Source organism: Carassius carassius, chromosome 27 (genome assembly GCF_963082965.1).
Source record: "Carassius carassius chromosome 27, fCarCar2.1, whole genome shotgun sequence".
Lineage (NCBI taxonomy): Eukaryota > Metazoa > Chordata > Actinopteri > Cypriniformes > Cyprinidae > Carassius > Carassius carassius.
In genome coordinates, this window is record NC_081781.1 from 11,418,145 (window position 1) to 11,442,407 (window position 24,263).

General features: G+C 37.5%; 2 protein-coding genes across 3 annotated transcripts in view; both read right to left on the reverse strand.

Annotated features, from left to right (window-relative positions):
* The window catches only part of LOC132106718 (NHS-like protein 1), a 96,675-nt gene extending 93,208 nt beyond the window's left edge, over nucleotides 1–3,467 (reverse strand). Inside the window, exon 1 of the mRNA XM_059512671.1 lies at nucleotides 2,855–3,467. Coding sequence (XP_059368654.1) covers nucleotides 2,855–3,176 — 322 coding nt within the window. The 5' untranslated portion in view covers nucleotides 3,177–3,467. The remainder of the gene's footprint in view (nucleotides 1–2,854) is intronic.
* Nucleotides 3,468–4,831: 1,364 nt separating this feature from the next.
* On the reverse strand, nucleotides 4,832–14,146 carry LOC132106719 (Golgi resident protein GCP60-like). Of its 2 annotated transcripts, none has more exons than XM_059512677.1 (8): nucleotides 13,823–14,146; nucleotides 12,885–13,026; nucleotides 12,481–12,621; nucleotides 11,734–11,892; nucleotides 9,468–9,642; nucleotides 8,387–8,573; nucleotides 7,865–8,128; nucleotides 4,832–6,784 (listed from the first exon to the last, which is right to left on the reverse strand). In XM_059512677.1, the coding sequence occupies exons 1-8, from the start codon at nucleotides 14,085–14,087 to the stop codon at nucleotides 6,570–6,572; spliced, it is 1,548 nt and encodes a 515-aa protein (XP_059368660.1). In that variant the 5' UTR covers nucleotides 14,088–14,146; the 3' UTR covers nucleotides 4,832–6,569. The 2 variants fall into 2 exon arrangements, with proteins under 2 accessions (XP_059368660.1, XP_059368659.1); XM_059512676.1 differs by having other exon boundaries at nucleotides 7,865–8,149.
* Nucleotides 14,147–24,263: the final 10,117 nt, after the last annotated feature.

Genomic DNA, 24,263 nt, shown 5'->3' on the forward strand with positions numbered 1-24,263 from the left:
GAGTCCATGCATACAAAACACACCAAACAAAGAGAGCAAACACAAGAAAGAGAAGTAAAAAAAAGCATTCCTGAAAAACAAGGAATTATGACCCCTAAGCTGTGATTATTTGTATCACTTAACTAACAAAAATGCTCACAGAACATGAGCTTTAGCTGTTTATGTAAATGCACAAACACACTGACATTACAACCAGACAATTAGATAACAACCACAGCTAAATGAGTCCTAATTAGACCTCTGAGGTTTGTAGTGTAAACATACACAATCAGAGAACACAGCTATCGCCTGATCTCTAAACACACTGGTGTGATCATTTACTTACTGATAAACTCTAAGATAGTGAACTAAAGCACTATTGTTTGTGTGATCAGCTCCACCCTTTCAGACCATCATATGCAAAACAAAGTCGAGCAGCAGACCTAGAAAAAGCCTGAGTGGAGCAAACACACATGCTAAAAATATCCAGAGAAGACTGACAGAAATTCCACAGCTCAGAAGGAGATTGTGTGTGTTTGTATGTGCTTGGAAACTGACAGTGTAACAGTAAACAATCTATAAGTCCTCTTACAGAATTGCATCTTTAAAAGAAGGCTACATGTGCAAAAACATACTGTAGGTAAAATGCCACCATGAAGGTCCACCCCAACCCCACTCCTAAAGCTGATCATTGAAAAAAAATGTTCAAATGAGATTGTATGCATTCATACATATTCTCAAACATTTCACCAAATTGCCAAATGTTTAAGATTGGCATGAGACTGTCTTAAGTCATACATCCTGTCTATTGTTACATGGTATTGTCTTAAGGGCAGGACATCCAAAGAAGAGCTCTCCCTGTAGGAACTGTTATTCACCTTCACTGGTGACTCGTGTTATTTGCAGCATTTGCAGTAGCACTGAACACACCCCTCTTCTATTAGACAGTGGATGGTAACATTCTAGTTTACACTATATTCAATATTAATTACCTATATGTACTTACTATATGGTTAGTTTTAGGATTAGGGTTTGGCTTAGGGTTACTTGCATGCAATTATGCATAATTAATTGTTAATTAATTACTATTTAAAACTGAATTTTCAGCATCGATACTCTTGTGTTCAGTATTAGCCTACATCAGGGATCAGCAACCTTTTCGGCATGACGTGCCATTTGTTATTTTTATGGTTAACCACTGTGCCAAGTGTGCACAGCCCCCCCCCCCCCCCCCCGATATAATTCTGTATTTAAACGGTACATACACAATTTTTTATTATACGATAAAAAAAAGTTTTTTTAACGTTTAATCAACGTTAATGCACTGCTTTAATTGATGAACGTGCACACATAGACACACACACACACACAAAACACACCACTCGCACACAGAGATCTGAGATCGTGCTGTGCAAAAAGTAGCATTCAGAAGCTCATAAACCTATGAGTGTTGTCACGCTACTTTTATTAATCGATACTGAATCGCTACATTATATTTCTCAACAACAAAGGGGCAAAATCGCTTCATTGTCTGCAGAGAGAGACAATTTACCCCCCCCCCCCCCCACTTTCTTTCTCTCAAAATGGCCATATTTCAGAAAAATTTTCATCACTGGATATAGCTTTAGGTCATTTAACATTTCTATGGTAAAACGTATTATTAAAAGTTGACTAATGTTAATTGATTTGCAGCTTCATCTTACCTCACTCTCTTTAACGTTAAACTGACGCTTCGCGCTCTGCTTCTGTGAACAGTAAACCCCGCCTACTTTGATCTGATTGGCCATCTCAGTCATTTTGACATTGACGAGTGCTGTTAGACCGAGGCTTTGATCTGAAGCACCTAGTATGTGCAGTGTTTGCACGTGCATCCATGCAAGTTAATTCTCACACTTTAATAGTATTTGTAGCTCCTAACAGGCTGTGTGACTATGAGAAGTTATTACATCAAACTGTTCGTCATTATACAGTTTTCCTTATTGCTTGCGTGCCAGCGATTATCCCTCTGCGTGCCACTGTTGGCACGCGTGCCGTAGGTTGCCAACCCCTGGCCTACATGATCCTTCAGAAATCATTAGTATATGCTGACTTGGTGCTCAAGGCATTTCTTATTATTATCAATATTAAAAACAGTTGTTCTGCTTATTATTTTGAGAAAATAAAATAATAATAATAATTTTGGATACTTTGATGAATAGAAAGCTCAAAGAACAAGATTTATTTGACATATACATCTTTTGTAACATTGTTATTAATGTCCTATCTATCCCTTTTGGTCAATTTAATGCATTCTTGGTGAATAAAAGCATATTTCTTGAAGAAGAAAAAAATATTTAAGATATATATATATAAACCATAGAACCCTAATGAAGGTGTCCTGGAGGGGGGTTCTGCTGTAGGGTTGTCGGTGGGCGCAGATGGTACGTTACAGCAGATCTATCACGTCTGACAGAATCTCGGCCCTTAAGGAAACTGCAAGCATTCTCTTCACCTCAAATCATTACACCAACATAACGCCATGTGCTTGTCCCATAACATTCACACCCGCCTTTTGTCCTGCGGACCCAATCCATAGTTCATTCTGAGAGCAGCCTTTAAACTTAACGTGCATTTATCATTCAGTGGCTGCTATTAGATATATGTGTTCTTCATAATCGTTAATAGCTTAACAGCTTTTAACTTTCATCAATAAGTCATGAACAAACATACTTTACGTCAGTGCTTAACAAATCCTGAAATGTCGACATACTGTATTATGATACGAATCAAGTTTTATGTTCATTATTAACTGATGAGCTGCTATATGTTTGTTATTGACTTAAAAGTATAAACACTAAAGTAGGCAACAAATACAAGATTGAGTATTTAAACTTACGTATTTTAATGGTTTTGGGATCAAACTTGCACACGGTGTGCTGTAATCTCTCCAAACGCAGTTGAATAGTTGATGTCCTTTGCGTGACCAACACAGCCTGAGTCTCAATTCCCAGGAATATGTCACTGGCATGCCGCGATAGATCGGACAGTTGATGCAGGATGTTAGTGAGCGTATGACAACACACTTCTTCCAAAGAAGAGAACAAAACAGGTTTGCGCACTCTGCGACCGTCCGGCGTCGTGAAGCTCTTCTCGGAGCCAGCGCTCCCTCTCATCCTGCTCACCAGCTCAGGCTCAACGGTTCTCTCGGGGAACGGCATTTTAAATCGTGTTTAAAGTTGAGATGAGCATTGGGTTGAGGGAATTTAAAATCCAAACGATGTATCCCAGAAGTTGCCGTGGGAAGAAGGTCTGCTTACAAAAGGTCCCGCCATAATTTTTTTTGAAAGATGCAGAAGTAGTATGGGACGTTGCCGCTGGTGTTCGGGAGCATCGGGGAACATGAGTTTGAAACGGTTTGAAAAGAACGAGTCGAACCGAAAATGTGAGGAGAAAGTATATGGAAAACACGGAGCGGCTTCCCAACCACCTGTAGGAACTGGAACTGGATTGGCGAATCCAGCGCAGTGAGGGAGAGGTTACCTGTCTTTAGCGTCTGCTGCGTTGAAAACCCGGGATGGATATTGTGGATCTCGATGTACAGGGCATCTTAATAATACTGAGTTATGTTTATTTTATAAATATTTATGATTTAAATACCATAATTATTTTAAGTCAATGTCATAATTTTTTTGGCAGTCTTACAAAGTAGATTTAACAAATTACATTTTTGATTCTAAATATTACATAAGAAAAAAAATATTTTAAGCATTTTCAAAAAATATTTCCTGTGTGTTTAAATACAATAAGCAGTATGTTCGGTATGACTTAAAATAAGTTAAAATACGTTCTAATAAAACAGTACTAAAATAAACGGTAAATATCAAGGTATATACAGACAATTCATATCATTTAACATTTACAGCACTTCAGAACTACAGTTCAATAGTACAGTATGTTAAGTATGAAGTAGTTTATTTACAATAGCAATTTCGCTTGTAATCAGAAAACTATTCACGGTTCATTATTTTAATCTACTAGTGTATGGGATTTAAATCCCATACTAGTGTAGATCCCGACGCAATAAAAATTAAATAAACTATCAATGTATAACCAGTCTGTTTTGCTTGTGAAAGGAACAAAAGTTGGTGTTTAGAAATGCCCGTGGTTCTTAATAGCTACACTATAGCTCCATCTTGTGGCTGCAAGTGTAGTATGCTCTTAAAAACAAACCCAGACTGCCATGAAGAATCAGATGATTTTGTGTGTGTGTGTGTGTGTGTGTGTGTGTGTGTGTTAAGGAAGTGGACTAATGTTTGTTGTGGCAATGGAACCAGCTAAGGCTGCATTTCTGGATGGGAGTGATAGTGCTCATTTTCCTGTTAACATTGAACCTGCTTAAACTTCCTTTTGCATTGGGAAACCATGGCTGATGAGTCACAAAATGCCCCAAGCTATCACTATAACAGCATTTGTTTGAAGATTCATTAATGAACAAAATTAAATGTACTGACTGATGATTACTGAGGAAAAATTCTTATACATCAAGGATTTTTGATGAATCTGAATTTTATTTGGGTTAAATGTATTGCTTCTTCATTGTATATTTTTATTCCACAAAATTTGGTTCTCTTTGTAGTAGGCCTATCTGTCAATATGGGCCAACAAGCATTAAAAAAAATCTAAATAGTGTGTCAAATAGTTATAAAAATAAGGCACAATCTATAAAATTTTCGGGCCAAAAAAAAAACAAAACGTTATGGGTATAAAAAAAATGAAATGAAACCGATTTTATCTATATAAAACAAACACATTGTATGAGTATGTAAAACATGCACATGACTAGAAGGGTATCAGAAAAGAATCAGGAGGTACATACAGAGGAACGCAATTTTAATCAGATATACGCTTCAGGACACTCATCCTCAAATGCATACAGATCACACTAGCGAAACCAATACAAAAACACTTCTTCATGTCAGAAAATCACTGGGGTTTCCACTTTAAATATGAAAACAATTTTCAGAGCAGATACCCTATTGCTCGTGTTGTCTTTTCCCCAAAAGCTGTACTTTTAGTACCATGCCAAACGTTACACTTCCACTATACAAAGGCCTGAAGTCAGCATTACAAAAATTGAAAAAGAAAGAAAAATACATGGAAAAGAGAACCACGGGAACTTTTGTAATCAATTTACTGTACACGTGACATTAATGTAGTCTTTGGACAGCTTAAGCACGACGGCCTCAATGAACACTGAATCATCACAGCTCTTAACACTCCAAAACACACTGCTTTATTCATCAAGTGAACAAAGTGTAACAGCATCTGCATTTTCTGTATATATGGACGATGCTTGATCACAGCTGGATAGCAGTGACCTGCATTACACAGGCATCTTTGACATACAATCATGAATGCAACACATTTCACTCAACGATACAGCCAGTGACGAATCCAGAGTGCCTCGAGCAGATATTTTTGAAGAAAAGTCTGCAAATTCTCAGCAACTTCACTGTAATAATCTTCAATGCACTGAACGATCCAATAAATAACAGAAAGGTTAATCAGCAACTCAAATGCAGCTTTTGATAGTTAAGTCTAAATCATCTATACAAACACTTCATTATTAATGTAATGACAATGAGAGATGCTTGTTATTTCTGTCATAGAGAACCAAGTATAAGAGTGACGAGTAGAAATTCCAATCAAAATACATTAAGTTTGAAGTTCTTACATGGCTGTATGTAACTACATGCATAAAGCAACAAAGAAATGACCAAACTGAAAGGCAAGAATATTTCAAACTCCTAGCTGTGCCACATTAAATGTCAATACTGATAAATCTCGCATTGACGACATATGCAAAACAAACCGAAAATTCACAAAGACAATACATCTGGGGCTCTGTGGAAGCAGAGAAGCAAATTATTGAGCGATGGGATAAATGTTATATGACTTACAGACACAAATATGACCCTACTCTACCACAGAGATTAATAAATATTAAACGTTTTAGACACAATCCATCCAGGTTTAGAAAATGCTGCAAAATCTCTTCTCATAAAGGCCTCCAGATCCACCTTTGCATTGTTAGAAAAGTCCTTTCCAGTCGTTTTATCTCACGATGCCCTTTAGTTCTGTGTGCTGGAAAACATGAGTACAGATGCACTACACTGGCTGATTTACTCCGTGTTGACCTAAATAAGGAAGTACTCCAGTGTCCTGAAAGGCGTGTTAGTGTTTGCTCCGTCGTTTATGATCTAAACATGTCGTTTGAAGGCCGTTTTAATTAGGACACGCTAAAATATGCTGCACCTCTTGGGATGACATTAAAAGATGGAGGCTGAAGTTAGAATATCAAGCACAATATCATGAGTACATCTTTTAGAGTGCAAAACAGAGGTGCCAAGCACATGGCCCATTCCTCCTGGACTCAAACAGCAGTTTGCATACACACTGAAACACACACACACACACTCATGTTAAATTTCTTTGTCCCTTCCCCAGTAGTGGGCATCCCATAAATTTCCTTATTTTTAAATCTCACTCTCTTTCCATCTCTCTCTGTACATACACGCACACATTCCTGTCCCACAGTCTTGACCCCAGGTTTATCTGGTGTAATATACTCTGTAGTAGACGGTTTTAGACCTCCAGAGCGAGTAGGAGTTGTCAAACTTGAGCAAGTATATGCCACGGCCGGGATACTGGTGACTCCCCGCGTACACCTCATCATGACAGTCCCGCCGGTACACCGGCACTATCTCATCCACCTGTGGTTTCCCAACCTCTTTCTTGGCTTTCTCCTCCTCAGACTGGCCTTCACCTGAGAGAAAGACAACAGGACTTAAATCTACAAATCAGATTTACAGAAAACGTGACAACAGAAACTCAATTCAAACAATCTATATAAACTTGAATCGATTTCATTTTATATCAAAAGTAGCCTTATGATTTACACAATTTAAAAATTCATTGATATTAAATTCTGGCTGTTACCAATAAGCCGGTAATTATTTTCATTCTATGGCCAATATCTAATAAATGACCGATATTAAAATTCTAAACAGTTTTGTCAAAATATATATAAAAATGTCAATTTCCGCTAAATTATTGTCTTCAAATCTTCAGGTCAAATAGCTAACTTGGATGATATCATTGTAATAAGACAAATATATATTATATTACTATAAATTAACTATAAATAAAAAAAAAAGAAATTTTTCAAATTTCAGTATATTAATTATTTTACTCTACACCAGTAAAACTACAATACTTATGGCTTAATTTCACTTGCAAGAGTTAAACCCTTGTAGTCCTGTCAAACGATTAATCACCTACAAAATAAAAGCTCTAGTTTTCATAATGTTTATACTGTGTATATTTATTATGTATATATAAATAAACACGCATACAGTGTATATTTTGAAAATATTTGCATGTCAATATTTTATTAATATAATTTATATTATATATAAAATATAATATAAAAATATAATATTAAATATACAAACATAGCATATTTTTCTCAAATATAAACATTCATGTGTTAGTATTTATACATACATAATAAATATTACACAGTGCACACACATTTTATGTAAACGAAAACTTTTATTTTGGAAGCGATTAATCACAAATAATCGTTTGAAAACGGATAATTGTGTTTATTTATTTGCACCGACATAAAAATTATGTTTAATACCAATAAATCACTATTTTCATTTTATGTCCGGTTTTAAAAATTCTATACAAATTGTTTAAATAAAAACTAAAACACAAAAAAGTTAAACATTATAATGTACAGTATGAAAATGAGATTTGAGACTTACGAAAATTAAAAGAAAAAAAAATCCAGTATTAGCCGATAACATGATAGCAAAGAATCAACACATTCGTTCCTCACCTTCTTCATCCTCGTCTTCGTCACTAGACTCGCTGACATGCACGCTGACCGATGCGTTAGTAGAGTCACTCCATTCAAAGAAGACTCCAAAGCCAATGTCATAATAGTCACTGGCAAACTCCCAGAAGAGATAGGAGCCCTCCTCATGGGTGGGAACCCGGATGGTCACCACTTCCCCCCGGCCCACTGTGATCACAGAGTCCACATCCTGACGGATCTTCTCTTTAAAGTCTTTTATCTGTGGCCGGGTCCACATGGAGGGGGCTGCTATTACAGGGGGAGAGTCTGAGAACCAGGAATATGGTATATTAGAGAATGTGTCTTGAAATTCAACTCGATTTCCCTTGATTTGATTTCAATTCACAACCTCTATATTCAGATATCCATTTAACTTCATTTGATAGATTAATATGGATATATCAGGTACAGTAGGCTTTTTTTTCTAAATGGGAAACTGAGAGACAACTTTTGTTTGTTTGATTTGAATGAGTTAAATGAAGTGGTAGAAATACGCAAACTCACCAGTGGGTCCATTCTCAGTGACCTCGTCTGCAGGCTCCAGGTCTGGCTCTTGTTCTAAGCTGTCAGTAGTGGACTCAGCCTGGCCATTCAGCGTGGGAGCCTCCTCTCCAGCAGAAGGCACTAACACCTCACTGGCCTCTAATGTAGACAACACAATAGCATCCTCCTGCTGTTTCTGCAGGGCAGCCTGGCGAGAACAGTGAAAACATTGGCATCACACAACTGTAACAAAAAAATAAATAAACAGTCCAGATCTATGCAAAATTACATTATAGAGCTTGGAAAAACCAGCCTCCTTCTTTTAAATGATCAATTAAACCCCCATTAGTCAAGCTTAAATGGAAACATAACAGGTTGGACCACAGCAGCACCCAGGAAAATGTACACAGAAATAAAAAATGAATTGTATCGGTGAGTCAAAGTCCATTACATGACAATAAAACCAGTTTTGCTTTCAATGACAGGTGTGTAAACACATTCAATAATCTACCTGCAAACCAGATCCTACCACTTCAGTTTTGTTCTTTATACCAATCATTATTAACTGCATACAGGTCTGTTCTGAATCTGAATAATAAAATGTGACAATTGCATAATGGTGAATAGCAATATGAACAGGCTTATCAACTAAGAACACGGAGAGGAAAAGCGTTCTATAATGAATAAACCTGAGCACTTATACACTACCGTTCAAAAGATGGGGCAGAAAGAAATGTTTTAGAAAAAAAATCTCTAATGTTTACCAAAGTTGCATTTTTTTTATCAAAAAAAAAACAAAAAAACATTATTAACAATGTTGAAAAAAGTTGTGGTGCTTAATATCTTGTCAGAAACAGTGATTTTTCAGGATTATTCGACTATTACAAGGACAGTATTAATTTGAAATAGAAATATTTTGTAAAAAAAAAAACGGTTTTATGGTTACTTTAATTCATCCTTGCCTAGTATGTATTTCTTCGAAAAAGAATAAACTGTAACGGCTCGAAATTTTTGAACAGTTTTGTAGTTTTTCATGCATCACAAAAGCACTGCAGACATGGGTGGGACTGGAAGAATGAATCATGGGCTCTCTCTCTCTCACCTGCTGCTGAGCGAGCTGCACCTGATACAGCTGCTGCATGTACTGCTGATAGTGCTGCTCCTGCAGCTGTCGAATGAGGATGAGCTGCTGCTCAGGACTGTCAGGGTACTGCTGCGCTGCATACTGCTGGAACTGCACCGTTGTCTGTGCATTCAATGCAGCCATGATCTGCAGCCTAACAATGACAGGTTTTGTTTAACACCAGAGAAAGTGAGAAAAATTCATTATGTGCACAATCAAGCATCATTGGGGTTGCATAGTGTATCAGTACTAAACAAGTACAAACAACAAGCTTTTTACCCTTTTTAATGAGACATTAATTTTAAAGGGGTCATATGTTGCGATTTCAAGTTTTCCTTTCTCTTTGGAGTGTTACAAGCTCTTGGTGCATAAAGAAGATCTGTAAAGTTGCAAAGACTAGTCTCAAATCCAAAGAGATATTTTTTAAATAAAAGTTAAGGGTCAACCTCACCCTCCTAAAATGGCTCATTCTAACACGTCCCACACCCCTATGTCACGATGTGGGAAGATTTGCATAACACCGCCCAAATGTCCACGGAAAGAAAGAAGGCGTAACTTTTATTATCTCCGTTAACGCCGCCACCATGTAGTTAAGATGCTGTGTGTTTCGTTGTGAAAGCGAAACTACTTTGTTTGGTCTTCCAAAAGAGAAGGACAACTAGAAATCAGTGGTTAAGATGAATTTACAACACTGTTCCAGAACAGTACAATCCAAATATTCAGATGTGTGCAGCGCATTTTATAGAGGACAAGGACTGTTTCCCAGAAGAATAGCCTACAATGCCAGTGTCTGGTTCTATAAAGTGTGGCAATTTCAACTTTGCAAGAACAGTCCTGCTGTTGTTTTTCGTTTCTCCGATCACAAATGCAGACATGGTTTTATGTTTACGCAGAGCGATACGCAATGGAACGCGTAAAAAGAAAGTATAAGTCATTATAATCAGTAATTATGTCCACACTGGATTGAAAAATGTATAATGTGTTTTATTGTTTTTTTGTCTTGTCGCGCCGGGACAGGGCCTCACAGTATGGTAAGGGACATAACATTTCTGTCACATGTTTGATGAATTCAGGCAATCACAACACACTGTATAGCTAGCCAATCAGCGCACACCTTGCTCTTCAGAACGATGAGCTTCGTAAAAATTTACACCTTTCAGAAGGCGGGACATAGAGGAGTAACAAATAAAGTACATTATGTGGAAAATAATGTTTTTTGAACCTTAAATACCAAATACACAAAATAATGTTCTTTATGCAACGTAATATGACCTGTTTAAATAATGTGTATGACAGCTGAAATAACCACCAACTATTTCAGGTGGTTGAAAAATTATTCTAGGTGGGGCTAAAGACTTTCGCATTTTCACGTGTCATGAGTTTTCAAATTAATTTTGAATTACTGAAAGTGTTTACAGTCCTATTTTAATTTCATCTGTCATTCAAGGCCATTTATTTGTTGCCTGAAATATCGATTTGGTATCAAAGAGACTGGAATTTTACAGAAGCCAAAAAGTTGGTATCGGCCCAACCCTGGGCTCTACTACAAAAGACTTGAACACACTAAATAATTAAAAAAATCTGAACAAATATTAAAACACCAGGCAACATATCCTTGTTGATTTTGTATATACTTACAAAGAAAAACTGAGAATCACACACTACCAGGTCATTCAGAAAAAAACTAAAATATTACCCCAACCTATTGTTGTTAATGTTTCTTATTACAGAAGTTACATTTACATTACATTTATTCATTTAGCTGACGCTTTTATCCAAAGCGACTTATAATTGCTATATATGTCAGAGGTCGCACGCCTCTGGAGCAACTAGGGGTTAAGTGTCTTGCTCAGAGACACATTGGTGTCTCACAGTGGATTCGAACCCGGGTCTCTCACACCAAAGGCATGTGTCTTATCCACTGTGCCAACACCACCCCAAAGGGCAGGAGCCAACTTGGAGAATGCGGGCAACGATCCCGCTACCTCTCGCAAGCCAAGTTCCAGATACAAAATATGAAAATGTTTTGTATTAATTTTTGTATTTTTTTATAAATGGCTTGGACTGAACAATATTGTATTTAATAAACAATATTCACTGACTGGTCAGAACCAGTCTGATGCTGAAAAAAAAATATCTGGACAAAAGTCAAGTGGCATATTCCAGCTTTGAGTCTTTCAACAGACATTTTCAAACGATTCTGTTTTACTTTAAGATCAGGAATAATTCAACAAGCGTCACTCACTTCTGTTGCTCTACACGGAGTCGTTCCTCCTCAAGTAGTCTTCTCTCCTCCTCTTCTCTCCTCAACCTTTCCTCTTCCTCACATCTGCGTCTCTCTTCCTCCTGCCGCAGTCGCTCACGCTCCTCTTCCTCTCTACGCCGCCATTCCTCTTCCTCCCTCCTTCTCAGGGAAAACAAGACACCATACACAACATAAGAGACATCTGTGAGCTTACGGAGAGAGTGTTTGGGTTTTTATTTATGAAGACCAATTCTTCATTGGAGCCCAAATTTAGTTTATGTTGGCATGATGGACCTCTTTACAAGTCTGTATCTAAAGAGATCCTTTTGGTTAATGGGTAAGGGGCCGTTCACATATCGCGTCTTTTACGCGCGCAAGTTAGTTATTTCCAATGTAGGCGCGGGGTATGCGCGCTCATAAGGAAAGCGAAGCGGTTGCGGCGCGCACGCAGTGCGACACGCTCGTTTTTTCCAGACGCGTTCGCACCGCATCGAGTTAAAAACATCTCAACTTTTCAGAATGCCGCAAGCGCACCGCGGGTCATGTGACAAGAACCAACCAATCAGCTTCATCCTTTCCCGTATCAACGCTGAAAGCTCAGCCAAGATGAAGGAACAGCTGACCATAGCTATATATGGATTGCCATTTTGAAATAAATTTAGTAGCAGAGCTACTGCAAGAGATTTTTAGTGCTGCAAATCCATTTCGATGAAGGAAAAATCAATCATCTTTATCTGCAAGTCTGACCTCTTTCGCTCTTGCTCCTCCTTTTCAATCTTGTGTGACGCGACGAAAGGTGCAAATAAACTACAACATTTGTTCAACAGCTTTACAAACTCCAGCATGGCCTCATCCTTCTCCATGTTGCCCAAAGATGCCCATTCCTTTCTGAAAAAGTTACAATTGTTATTGCAGATCCACAACAAAACCCCTAAATGTCACAGTTCACATTATACAAAAGCTTGTACACTACAACAGCTCTACGGCATCTATAGGCTAAGTATAAATAGCATTTAAACACTGCATTTACACACACATTATGATATATATGAGCTAAAGGACAACACTTTACTAGCGCTGAAAGATAAAAAATTGCTTATGTGACTAAAAGCAGGGAAGCACGTCCAAGTCAAAGATCAATCTATGTTTACCTGCGGTCATTTCCCAGCACATCGAAGAATCCCACCTCAGGGGAAGCATCTGGGTTGTAAGGGCCCAGCAACACTTGCTTATGGAGGGCTACCAGACGGAGTTTATCCTCATAGGTCGGGTGGAAGGCTTTTCCATCTTTCTCTGAGGGAAAAAATTGCAAAAGGGATTTCCAAACATTTTTGTCAGCCAAACCACTCTGAGGCTAAATATTGTCATGACATAAACTCTGCATCAGTGGGTTAATGGTTAATGGTCAAATGAGATGCATTATTTTTGCTTTATAATTATTTTTAGTTTTACAGCAACTCACAAAGCCAAGTCCAAGTTTACAATGCCATATAATGGAAATTTGCTAGTGTGTTATGTTATGTTTTTTGTGCACAAATAAGTTGAAATTTTATGAACTAGACACATAGGACATGTTAACACTCAGCTGGTCTCTGAAACATCTTGATTGGTACATTAGTTGTGCATAGCTGCAGCACTTAAGACTATAGAGCTGAAAGAACTAAATATTTTATTGAACAAAATCTACAGTGATGGTTTTGCTGTCAAAGAGACATACGGAGTACAGCACTAGTGGTTCACTAGTCTATTTTGAATATTTATGCAGTCTTTCATATAGAGACACTTTGAACTGAAGTCATCAGTCAGGCACATGACACACACACACACACACAGTGGTGCGGTCACCGATTGGGTCAGTTCCTAGAGGGGTTTAACCCTGAACTTTGCAACTGAAGTGAACTACAAGACCTGTAGAAGCAGAAGTTTTCTCCCAACACCGATAAGTGAAAAAGACAGGACTCTAATAAGAAAACAGCGACCTAACTAAATCGAAACAACACTGCGAGATCAATCTGTAACAGAGGTAACAATGCTAATGCATGTTTGTGTTCAGTGAATGTCTGTACGTGTGTATAGTGACATAAAATACCTTTAAAGAATCTGAGCGCCAGTCCGTAGAGCTCGACTAAATGAAAGCCCCATTTCCTCTCGATCGTAGCGCTGCTAGCAGGGTCGCCCTCCTCCTCCTCCCCATCGCCGCTCAGCTCAGGGTCTCCAGTGCTCTGGCCAGCTGACGCCTCGGCCTGCTCCTGTTCTCCCTCGGAATCCGGGCTCAAAGTCAAACCGTCGATAGAAACTTCGAGCCGGCTTGAATTTGCACTGTTGAGGTCGCCGCTCTGAACCTCTGTCGCCATCGTGCAGAATGTCAGCTGAAGCAGCCACGTACCTACTTCCGTTCTGCTCCGCCGGGACTTCCGGCAGCGTGACGTAGAAATTTTCGACTACAAGAGCTTCATAACTTTAAAATATAATTATGCGATGTTTATTATGACAGAAGTTCCATTTGTAAAATATAAAAAGGTCTCATTAAAACTAATTTGTATTTTATTTTACAAATAACTTGGACTTATCAATAACAAAGTAACAGTAGTGTTTCACATAAAATTGAAAGCCTATCGAGCATGTAATATTTATATATGAATTATTTTATATATATTTTGTACTATTGGCATAATTTAATACAATTTAGGCACGTTTTCGATGTATATTATAAATAACCTATATATATATATATATATATATATATATATATATATATATATATATATATACAACCCGAATTCCGGAAAAGTTGGGACGTTTTTTAAATTTTAATAAAATGAAAACTAAAGGAATTTCAAATCACATGAGCCAATATTTTATTCACAATAGAACATAGATAACGTAGCAAATGTTTAAACTGAGAAATGTTACACTTTTATCCACTTAATTAGCTCATTTAAAATTTAATGCCTGCTACAGGTCTCAAAAAAGTTGGCACGGGGGGCAACAAATGGCTAAAAAAGCAAGCAGTTTTGAAAAGATTCAGCTGGGAGAACATCTAGTGATTAATTAAGTTAATTGATATCAGGTCTGTAACATGATTAGCTATAAAAGCTTTGTCTTAGAGAAGCAGAGTCTCTCAGAAGTAAAGATGGGAAGAGGCTCTCCAATCTGTGAAAGACTGCGTAAAAAAATTGTGGAAAACTTTAAAAACAATGTTCCTCAACGTCAAATTGCAAAGGCTTTGCAAATCTCATCATCTACAGTGCATAACATCATCAAAAGATTCAGAGAAACTGGAGAAATCTCTGTGCGTAAGGGACAAGGCCGGAGACCTTTATTGGATGCCCGTGGTCTTCGGGCTCTCAGACGACACTGCATCACTCATCAGCATGATTGTGTCAATGACATTACTAAATGGGCCCAGGAATACTTTCAGAAACCACTGTCGGTAAACACAATCCGCCGTGCCATCAGCAGATGCCAACTAAAGCTCTATCATGCAAAAAGGAAGCCATATGTGAACATGGTCCAGAAGCGCAGTCGTGTCCTGTGGGCCAAGGCTTATTTGAAATGGACTATTTCAAAGTGGAATAGTGTTTTATGGTCAGACGAGTCCAAATTTGACATTCTTGTTGGAAATCACGGACGCCGTGTCCTCCGGGCTAAAGAGGAGGGAGACCTTCCAGCATGTTTTCAGCGTTCAGTTCAAAAGCCAGCATCTCTGATGGTATGGGGGTGCATAAGTGCATACGGTATGGGCAGCTTGCATGTTTTGGAAGGCTCTGTGAATGCTGAAAGGTATATAAAGGTTTTAGAGCAACATATGCTTCCCTCCAAACAACGTCTATTTCAGGGAAGGCCTTGTTTATTTCAGCAGGACAATGCAAAACCACATACTGCAGCTATAACAACAGCATGGCTTCGTCGTAGAAAAGTCCGGGTGCTAACCTGGCCTGCCTGCAGTCCAGATCTTTCACCTATAGAGAACATTTGGTGCATCATTAAACGAAAAATACGTCAAAGACGACCACGAACTCTTCAGCAGCTGGAAATCTATATAAGGCAAGAATGGGACCAAATTCCAACAGCAAAACTCCAGCAACTCATAGTCTCAACGCCCAGACGTCTTCAAACTGTTTTGAAAAGAAAAGGAGATGCTACACCATGGTAAACATGCCCCGTCCCAACTATTTTGAGACCTGTAGCAGAAATCAAAATTGAAATGAGCTCATTTTGTGCATAAAATTGTAAACTTTCTCAGTTTAAACATTTGCTATGTTATCTATGTTCTATTGTGAATAAAATATTGGCTCATGTGATTTGAAAGTCTTTTAGTTTTCATTTTATTAAAATTTAAAAAACGTCCCAACTTTTCCGGAATTCGGGTTGTATATATATATATTGTATATGGGGAAGTCGTGGCCTAATGGTTAGAGAGTCAGACTCCCAATCGAAAGGTTGTGAGTTCGAGTCCCGGGCCGGCAGGAATTGTGGGTGGGGGGAGTGCATGTACAGTTCTCTCCACCTTCAATACCATGACTTAGGTGCCCTTGAGCAAGGCATCGAACCCCCAACTGCTCCCCGGGCGCCGCAGCATAAATGGCTGCCCACTGCTCCGGGTGTGTGCTCACAGTGTGTGTGTGTGTTCACTGCTCTGTGTGTGTGCACTTCGGATGGGTTAAATGCAGAGCACAAATTCTGAGTATATATATATATATATATATATATAAACATATGTGTTATACTATATGTGATGAATATTTTGCATAGTCGGTAATTTTTATTATATATATATATATATATATATATATATATATATATATATATATATATATAAATAACAATTACCGACTATGCAAAATATTCATCACATATAGTATAACACAAATTTCTTTCAAATTAAAGAAAATAAAACAAAAAAATAATTCAATTTAAGAAAAAAATTAAGCAACTGCTAAATACATTTGCTCATGTAGAGGCCTACTGAATTTCTCCAACACGAGTGTAGTTACAATGCCTATCCAGCAGAAGGAGAAATATAGATAGTTAAAGGGATAGTTCACCCAAAAAGGAAAATTGATCATTTACTCACCGTCATGTTGTTCCGAACCTGTTTGAGTTGCTTCATAGGCTGAACCTAAAAGCAGATATTTTGAAACCTGCTGGTAATCAAACAGTTGGTGGTTGTCATTGACTTCCATAGGGAAATGATGACAGAATTTTCATTTTTGGGCGAACTATTCCTTTAACTTTAGATCTGTTCAGTGACAGCGAAATGAGGTGCTAGGCTATCAAAATAATGTATTATATCTTAATATAAGACTCGAAATGAACCAGCAAGTGATGCTGCTCTTCACACAAAACTGTTGTTTTTGTAAATACAAATGATCGAAAGAAAAAGTAAACTTGTAACCTGTGATCTTGACCTGAGGAGCTACCAAAAAAAGAAGTAAGAAAAAAATCCAAATTTACACTCCAAGCCCAGTTCATAAGTATAAATGGTTGAAATCAAATCAACAATTAATGTTAAGCAAACATGAAACCATAACCTTGAACTTGAACTGAACCTTGAATTGAAATTTACAGAGAAAATATTGCTAATTTCTGCCAATAATCACACAAAAAATAAAACTGACCACATAACTACCCAAATTTGATGCAGTGACAATAACTTAATTTCAGCTTTGTCTCTACAACAAGAAAACCTTTCAGCAAGACAACCTGCAGAACCTGATCCTGCTTTGTCTCTCCCAACTTGAATTATAACAAACAACCCAGTAATACTTAAAGAAAACATAACCTTGATCTTGGGGAAAAGGAGAGAAAATTAACATGTTCAAATGTACATCACTAGTTCAAGTTGAAACACATAACCTTGATTTTAGGGGGAAAGAAAGATGTGAAATCACATCAACCGAGAAGCAAACACTAAAGAGAATGTAAAGAAAATAATACAAATTTAGAAAAGTTATCATAACTAAAACCTGTAAAATATTAAGAACAATTTAGAAAATGAAAACTAAACTGTAAATGTGAAATCTAAGAAGAGAAAAAATGAAGTAAAAATACAAAAATAAAACTTTAACTCAAAAACATACAAAAATAAGAAAATTTAAAGAAAGAAAGAAAGAAAGAGCATTTTATATTTAGGCTACTCAACTGTAGTATGCAACAAGCTTTTTTTGTCCAGCTGCTGGCTTTTTAAACATTTTCCTGCTTGCAACATGTGATGTCACTATTTCAACGTCATAATATCACATTTCATTTCCAGAGTAGTGGAGCGTCCAAATGATGCTGCGCATACTTCATTCCATTAAATACAAATGAATGGACGGAATCAATTAACTACTTTAAAAAAAAAAGATGCCTTCAAGTTATCTCCCACGTGGGGCTCAAATAATAATGCAATAATCTCTTTTTCTACATGGGCATTTCAAACCATGAAGCAGCTGTGTTAAAGCAAAGATAAGTTAAGTTAAGTAGCTCCTTTTAGCTTCTTGGACTAGACTCGTTTCGAATTATAATTCATCAACGCTTAACGGTATCAATGCTTTGATATTCATCTGAACCATTTCAACTCTTTCAATTACCTACAGGTAGATAGGCTTATAATGCTGTAATATTTACATAATTCATGATACTTTTGTATTTTAAATGTAAGTGACCCTCTGTGAAAATATAATTCACCAGGTATAAAGTCCCTAAAACCAACAAATACGAAATCTCAGAGAATAAAGATTTTACTTGTTGGTACTAATGTTATGATTTTCACAAAGCATTTAACTATGGGTTTCTCTCTCTCTCTGTCTCGATATTTTAATAGTTAAAATAATAGCTTACTTGAAAATCTGGGAATGATTTTCTTTCTTTTCTGTTATATTTTATAGTTTGTTGGTACGGAGCAAGTAAGCTAGGCCATTAAAAAATAATTTGTCACATCTCATGCGCTCCTGCATTTTAATATCAATAGGGGGCAACAGAAGATGCTTTTTTTTTTACTGAGTCCAAAGCGCTCACCTGAATTACTTCAATCTCTAATTTTAACATCGACATTGTTAAAGCAAAAGCATTTAAGGCATCACATAATCCTTTTTAACTTTTTGGGATAGTTCTCCCAAATATGATATAAAAATGATAAAAATGTCATCATTTACTCACCATCATGTTGTTGCAAACCTGTATGAGGCTATTTTTTTTCTGTGAAAAACAAAAGAAGATATTAAGAAAAAAAAATTTTGGATCTAAAAAAAAAAAAAAAACTTTTATCTTGACTTTCTAAACTTTCCGTTTCAACTATGACCTGCAACTTTTTCAATTTTAACAATACATAGGCTAGTTTAGTTCAATTCTGTGCAACATAGGCCTACACATAATGAAAAAAATATCCTATTTAAAGGAGCATTGCGTTCTGAAATTTCTAACCGTTACTGACACCAGTGGCCATTAGAGGAACTGCAGCCAGTCTCATGCTCGTTCTCAGTACGCACGCTCTTTTTTTTTTTTTTTTTTTTTTTTACTTACGAGGAGTGTCCGTGGGTGTCTGAATTGTGCTGGAGGCTGGTCGCTTCTTTCCATCCGCAGAGTCCATTTGAAAACACTATTGCCGCTGCTTACTATAATGGCTGGCGGGCCATACGGTTGTAAGCCCAAGTAGACGAGAACGCGCATGGCGTCACATTTTGTGAATTTTCGCGCCAATTCGGGCCCGACTCCTCCACACACAATTGAGCCTACAGGCTGATAGAGGCAACCGTGGTGGACAGTGGAGGTGTTATTATTTTTTTACATCATGGTTGGCTCATACATGTACAAATGAAATCTCTATCTTAAAGATTTTTTTTAAAGTAAAAACCTCCACATAGCTCCTTTAAATAATTAATTTAAAATAATAATAAATAATAATAAAAAAAATGCTATGGCAGTCAAGTCCTTTCAGTGATGATAAGATATGTGATCAGAAACACTTCAGAAAACACCCCAAATCACAGCTATATCTTAAGATGATAAAAAAGGCTTTCAACTTGGTGGAGTGGGGTTTTTGATAGCAGTTCTGTTGAATTTCGGGTTTAGTCATATTTTTAGGACATGGGTTTGTTTATTACATAAAAATCCTAGAGCCGCAGTGATGACAAATGTCATGAGTCATGACTTTCCTGTTTTTACTAATTCAAGGGGCACTCATCAGGGATTGATATTATTCACAATAGTTTTAGAGCCTTTGGCCATTATGGTTAGGGCAGGGAACACAAATTACTGCTATATGCAGATGATATTTTATTGTTATCTCATGAACCTCTCAAATCTTTACCTCCATTAATGAGAATTATCTCTCATCTAGCCTCCATTTCCAGGTTTTTTTTTTTTACCAATGGAGGCATAAGAGCAGCCTTGTCCAAATAACTGCACTTGCAGTCTTTGCACTTGACCACTTATATGATTTATTTCCTGTATTTAGTCCAAGTGTTCAAGTGAGCATGACGATTACAAGAGTGTGAAGAACTTTTCATAACCTGCTAGGACACACTTATAGTGTTTTAAAAATTAATGTGTTTACAGAGCTTTATTCTTATTTTCAAAACTTTGCATTTTAAAATCAACTTAGAAATTTCTGATCAGTGTCTCTATAACAGATGACAATTGTTGTCCAAAATAAATAATCACTACTCATTTGCACCAATAAAAAGTCCAACCCTTTGTTTTAGTACTAAACTATATGTAATATCTAATTATCATTAATATTTAACATACAGTGGAAAGTTTTCCATGAACACTTGCAAGATATCTGCAAAAAGTCTCATGATTTATTTCCAGATCATGATGTATAATGGGATACACTAAGCCTTGAATACCTCTCCAGAGCGGTATTCAAGATAGTGTGGATTTAGTGTGTGTTAAGGGCACTGCACTCTGGCTTTTTTAAATGGGTCATATGGTTTTGCCAAAAAGAACATTATTTTGTGTGTTTGGTGTAATAAAATGTTTATGTGATTCAAGGTAAAAAAAAAATTGACATTACACATTATTTTCCACATACTGTACATTATTGTTTCTCCTCTATGCCCCGCCTTTCTGAAAAGCGTAGATTTTTACAAAGCTCATCGTTCTGAAAAGCGAGGTGTGCTGTGATTGGCCAGCTATCCAATGCATTGTGATTGGCCAAATACCTCAAGCTTGTGACGGAAATGTTACGCCCCTAACCATACTGTGTTGCCATCTCCTGGCATGATGAGACAAATACAATAACACATATTACAAACAAAGCATTTGTTTCATCCAGTGCCGAGCCTTTTTAGTGGGGTGTGGTTGACTCTTAACTTTTATAAAGAATACCTCTTTGGATTTGAGACTTTAGTCTTTGCTACTTTACAGACCATCTTTATGCACCAAGAACTTGTAACACTCCAAAGAGAAAGGAAAAATTGAAATCGCATGACCCATTTAAGACCTGGGGAAGTCTTGCATGCTTACTTCCTGTGGTGCGCACACACTGTCAAGCTGACAAGGCCAAAACCACTAGTGTGGGTATTTGGACTAGGCACAGCTCTCCCCCACCCCTTCTCTATCACTTAGCAGATTCGGCACACGCTGTAGAAAAGCAGCGCTTTCCAACTTCAGTAACATGTTATTACAGCTGTGAAATTACCCCCCCCACCCCCCCAAAAAAAAAAAACATTCTGAGACATGAACTGAAATTAATTGTGAATTTTATTTACATTAAATCGTTCTCCTTCCATTTTCACCTCAAAATTTTAGGAAAGCTGCCCCCCGCCTCCCCGCCACTGGACAAGAGTCCAGTCGAGATGCGAGTTCTTTGGTCAAATATTCATTAACCAACAACAGCTTTTAAATTTGGGTGGAGAGCGGAAAATTTGAATCGCGTAATAACCTTAAAACAATATGGCAGAAGGATTTGGGGATTAATATTCATGATAATGACTGGCTGGCTGGATATTTCATCTAATGTGGGTAAGAACAGGGAAGCCTATAAGTGGGAAATTCATTCATATCAAAATAGTGCATAGATACTATTATTCACCATGTAGACTTTACAGGATGGAGTTAGAAATAAATCTATTTTGGAGTTTTAAATAATCTATGTTGGAAATGTAGGGAAGAAGAGGGCACTTATTTACATTTGATTCGGTAATGTTCTTTAGTTCAGACATTCTGACATACAATTCTGAGAATACTTTTAAGAGTGGTTGGGCTTTAATTTACCTGTAGAACCATATGCCTTCTTGGAGATAAATCAGTTGTTTCTAATGTAGCAAAAAATGCATTTATTAAGATTGGTTGAATCACAGCTGTCAGAATGATCTTGCTCAATTGGAAATGCCCCAAAACTCCTGATTTGAAAGACTGGATTGATGGGATGATTGAAATTGCATAATATGAGTGCTTGTTGGTGGACTGCAGTGTGAGAGGAGAAAAAAACAATAATAAAAAATAAATTAGAATGACGTGGAAAAGTTCATTTATGTCAGTAATTCAACTCAAATTGTGAAACACGTGTTTTAATATATTCAATGCACACAGACTGAAGTAGTTTAGGTCTTTTTGTTTTAATTGTGATGGTTTTGGCTCACATTTAACAAAAACCCACCAATTCACCATCTCAACAAATTATAATACTTCATAAGACCAAAAAAAATTGTTGACCTTCTGTAAAGTATGCTAATTTACTGTACTTGTACTCAATACTTGGTAGGGGCTCCTTTTGCTTTCGGTGTGGAATGGAGGGAATCAGTTTTTGGCACTGCTGAGGTGGTATGGAAGCCCAGGTTTCTTTGACAGTGAACTTCAGCTCATCTGCATTTTTTGGTCTCTCGTTTCTCATTTTCCTCTTGACAAAACCTTATAGATTCTCTCTGGGGTTCAGGTCTGGTGAGTTTGATGCCCAGTCAAGCACATCAACACCATGGTCATTTAACCAACGTTTGGTGCTTTTGGCAGTGTGGGCAGGTGCCAAATCCTGCTGGAAAATGAAATCAGCATCTTCAAAAAGCTGGTCAGCAGAAGGAAGCATGAAGTGCTCCAAAACTTCTTGGTAAATGGCTGCAGTGACTTTGGTTTTCAAACAACACAATGGACTAACACCAGCAGATGACACTGTACCCCAAATCATCACAGACTGTGGAAACTTAACACTGGACTTCAAGCAACTTGGACTATGAGAATCTTCAGCCTTCCTCCAGACTCTAGGACCTTGGTTTCCAAATGAAATACAAAACTTGCTCTCATATGAAAAGAGGACTTTGGACTGAGTACAGTTCTTCTTTAGGGGAGTCATGGCCTAATGGTTAGAGAGTCAGACTCCCAATCGAAAGGTTGTGAGTTCGTGTCCTGGGCCGGCAGGAATTGTGGGTGGGGGGAGTGCATGTACAGTTCTCTCTCCACCTTCAATACCACGACTTAGGTGCCCTTGAGCAAGCCATTGAACCCCCAACTGCTCCCCGGGCGCCGCAGCATAAATGGCTGCCCACTGCTCCGGGTGTGTGCTCACAGTGTGTGTGTGTGTGTTCACTGCTCTGTGTGTGTGCATTTCGGATGGGTTAAATGCAGAGCTGGGTTAATTTGTGCAGAGCAAAAATTCTGAGTATGGGTCACCATACTTGGCTGAATGTCACTTCACTTTCTTCTCCTTAGCCCATGTAAGACGCCTCTGACGTTGTCTGTGGTTCAGCAAATTCCTTGACGTGTGTGTGTGTGTGTGTGTGTGTGTGTGTGTGTGTGTGTGTGTGTGTGTGTGTGTGTGTGTGTGTGTGGTGGCGGCTCTTGTTGCCTTGACCCCAGCCTCAGTCCAATTCTTGTGAAGTTCACACAAATTCTTAAATCGATTTTGCTTGACAATCCTCATAAGGCTGCAGTTCTCTCGGTCGATTGTGCAACTTTTTCTTTCACACTTTTTCCTTCCATTCAACTTTCTGTTAAAATGTTCGGATACAGCACTTTGTGATCAGCCAGCTTCTTTGGCAATGAATGTTTGTGGCTTACCCTCCTTGTGAAGCGTGTCAATTATTATTTTTTTTCTGGACAACTATCAGATCAGCAGTCTTCCCCATGATTGTGTAGCCTAGTGAACCAAACTGAGAGAACATTTTGAAGGCTCAGGAAACCTTTGAAGGTGTTTTGAGTTGATTAGCTGATTGGCATGTCACCATATTCTAATTTGTTGGGTTTTTCTGTTAAATGTCTGTGTGCATTGAATTTATTTAATACACAAGTTTCACAATTTGAATTACTGAAATAAATCAACTTTTCCACGACATTCTAATTTATTTAGACAATTGTAAAAAAAAAAACATGGGTGTGATGAGCAGGACTCCTTAACAACTGTTAAATTTCCATGTGATTTTGTATCGTTACATTGATGGTGACTAGTGGCTGAATATGTCATTGATTAGAAAGGTGAATATTAAGTACTGTGGTGATGAAATAAAAAAAATAAATTTATATTAAAAAAAAAGATATATGATATATCAGATATGTTTTGGGGGAAGGAACTAGTTTTTGTAGAGAACTGTGAGCAAAAGGGTAAGAGCATT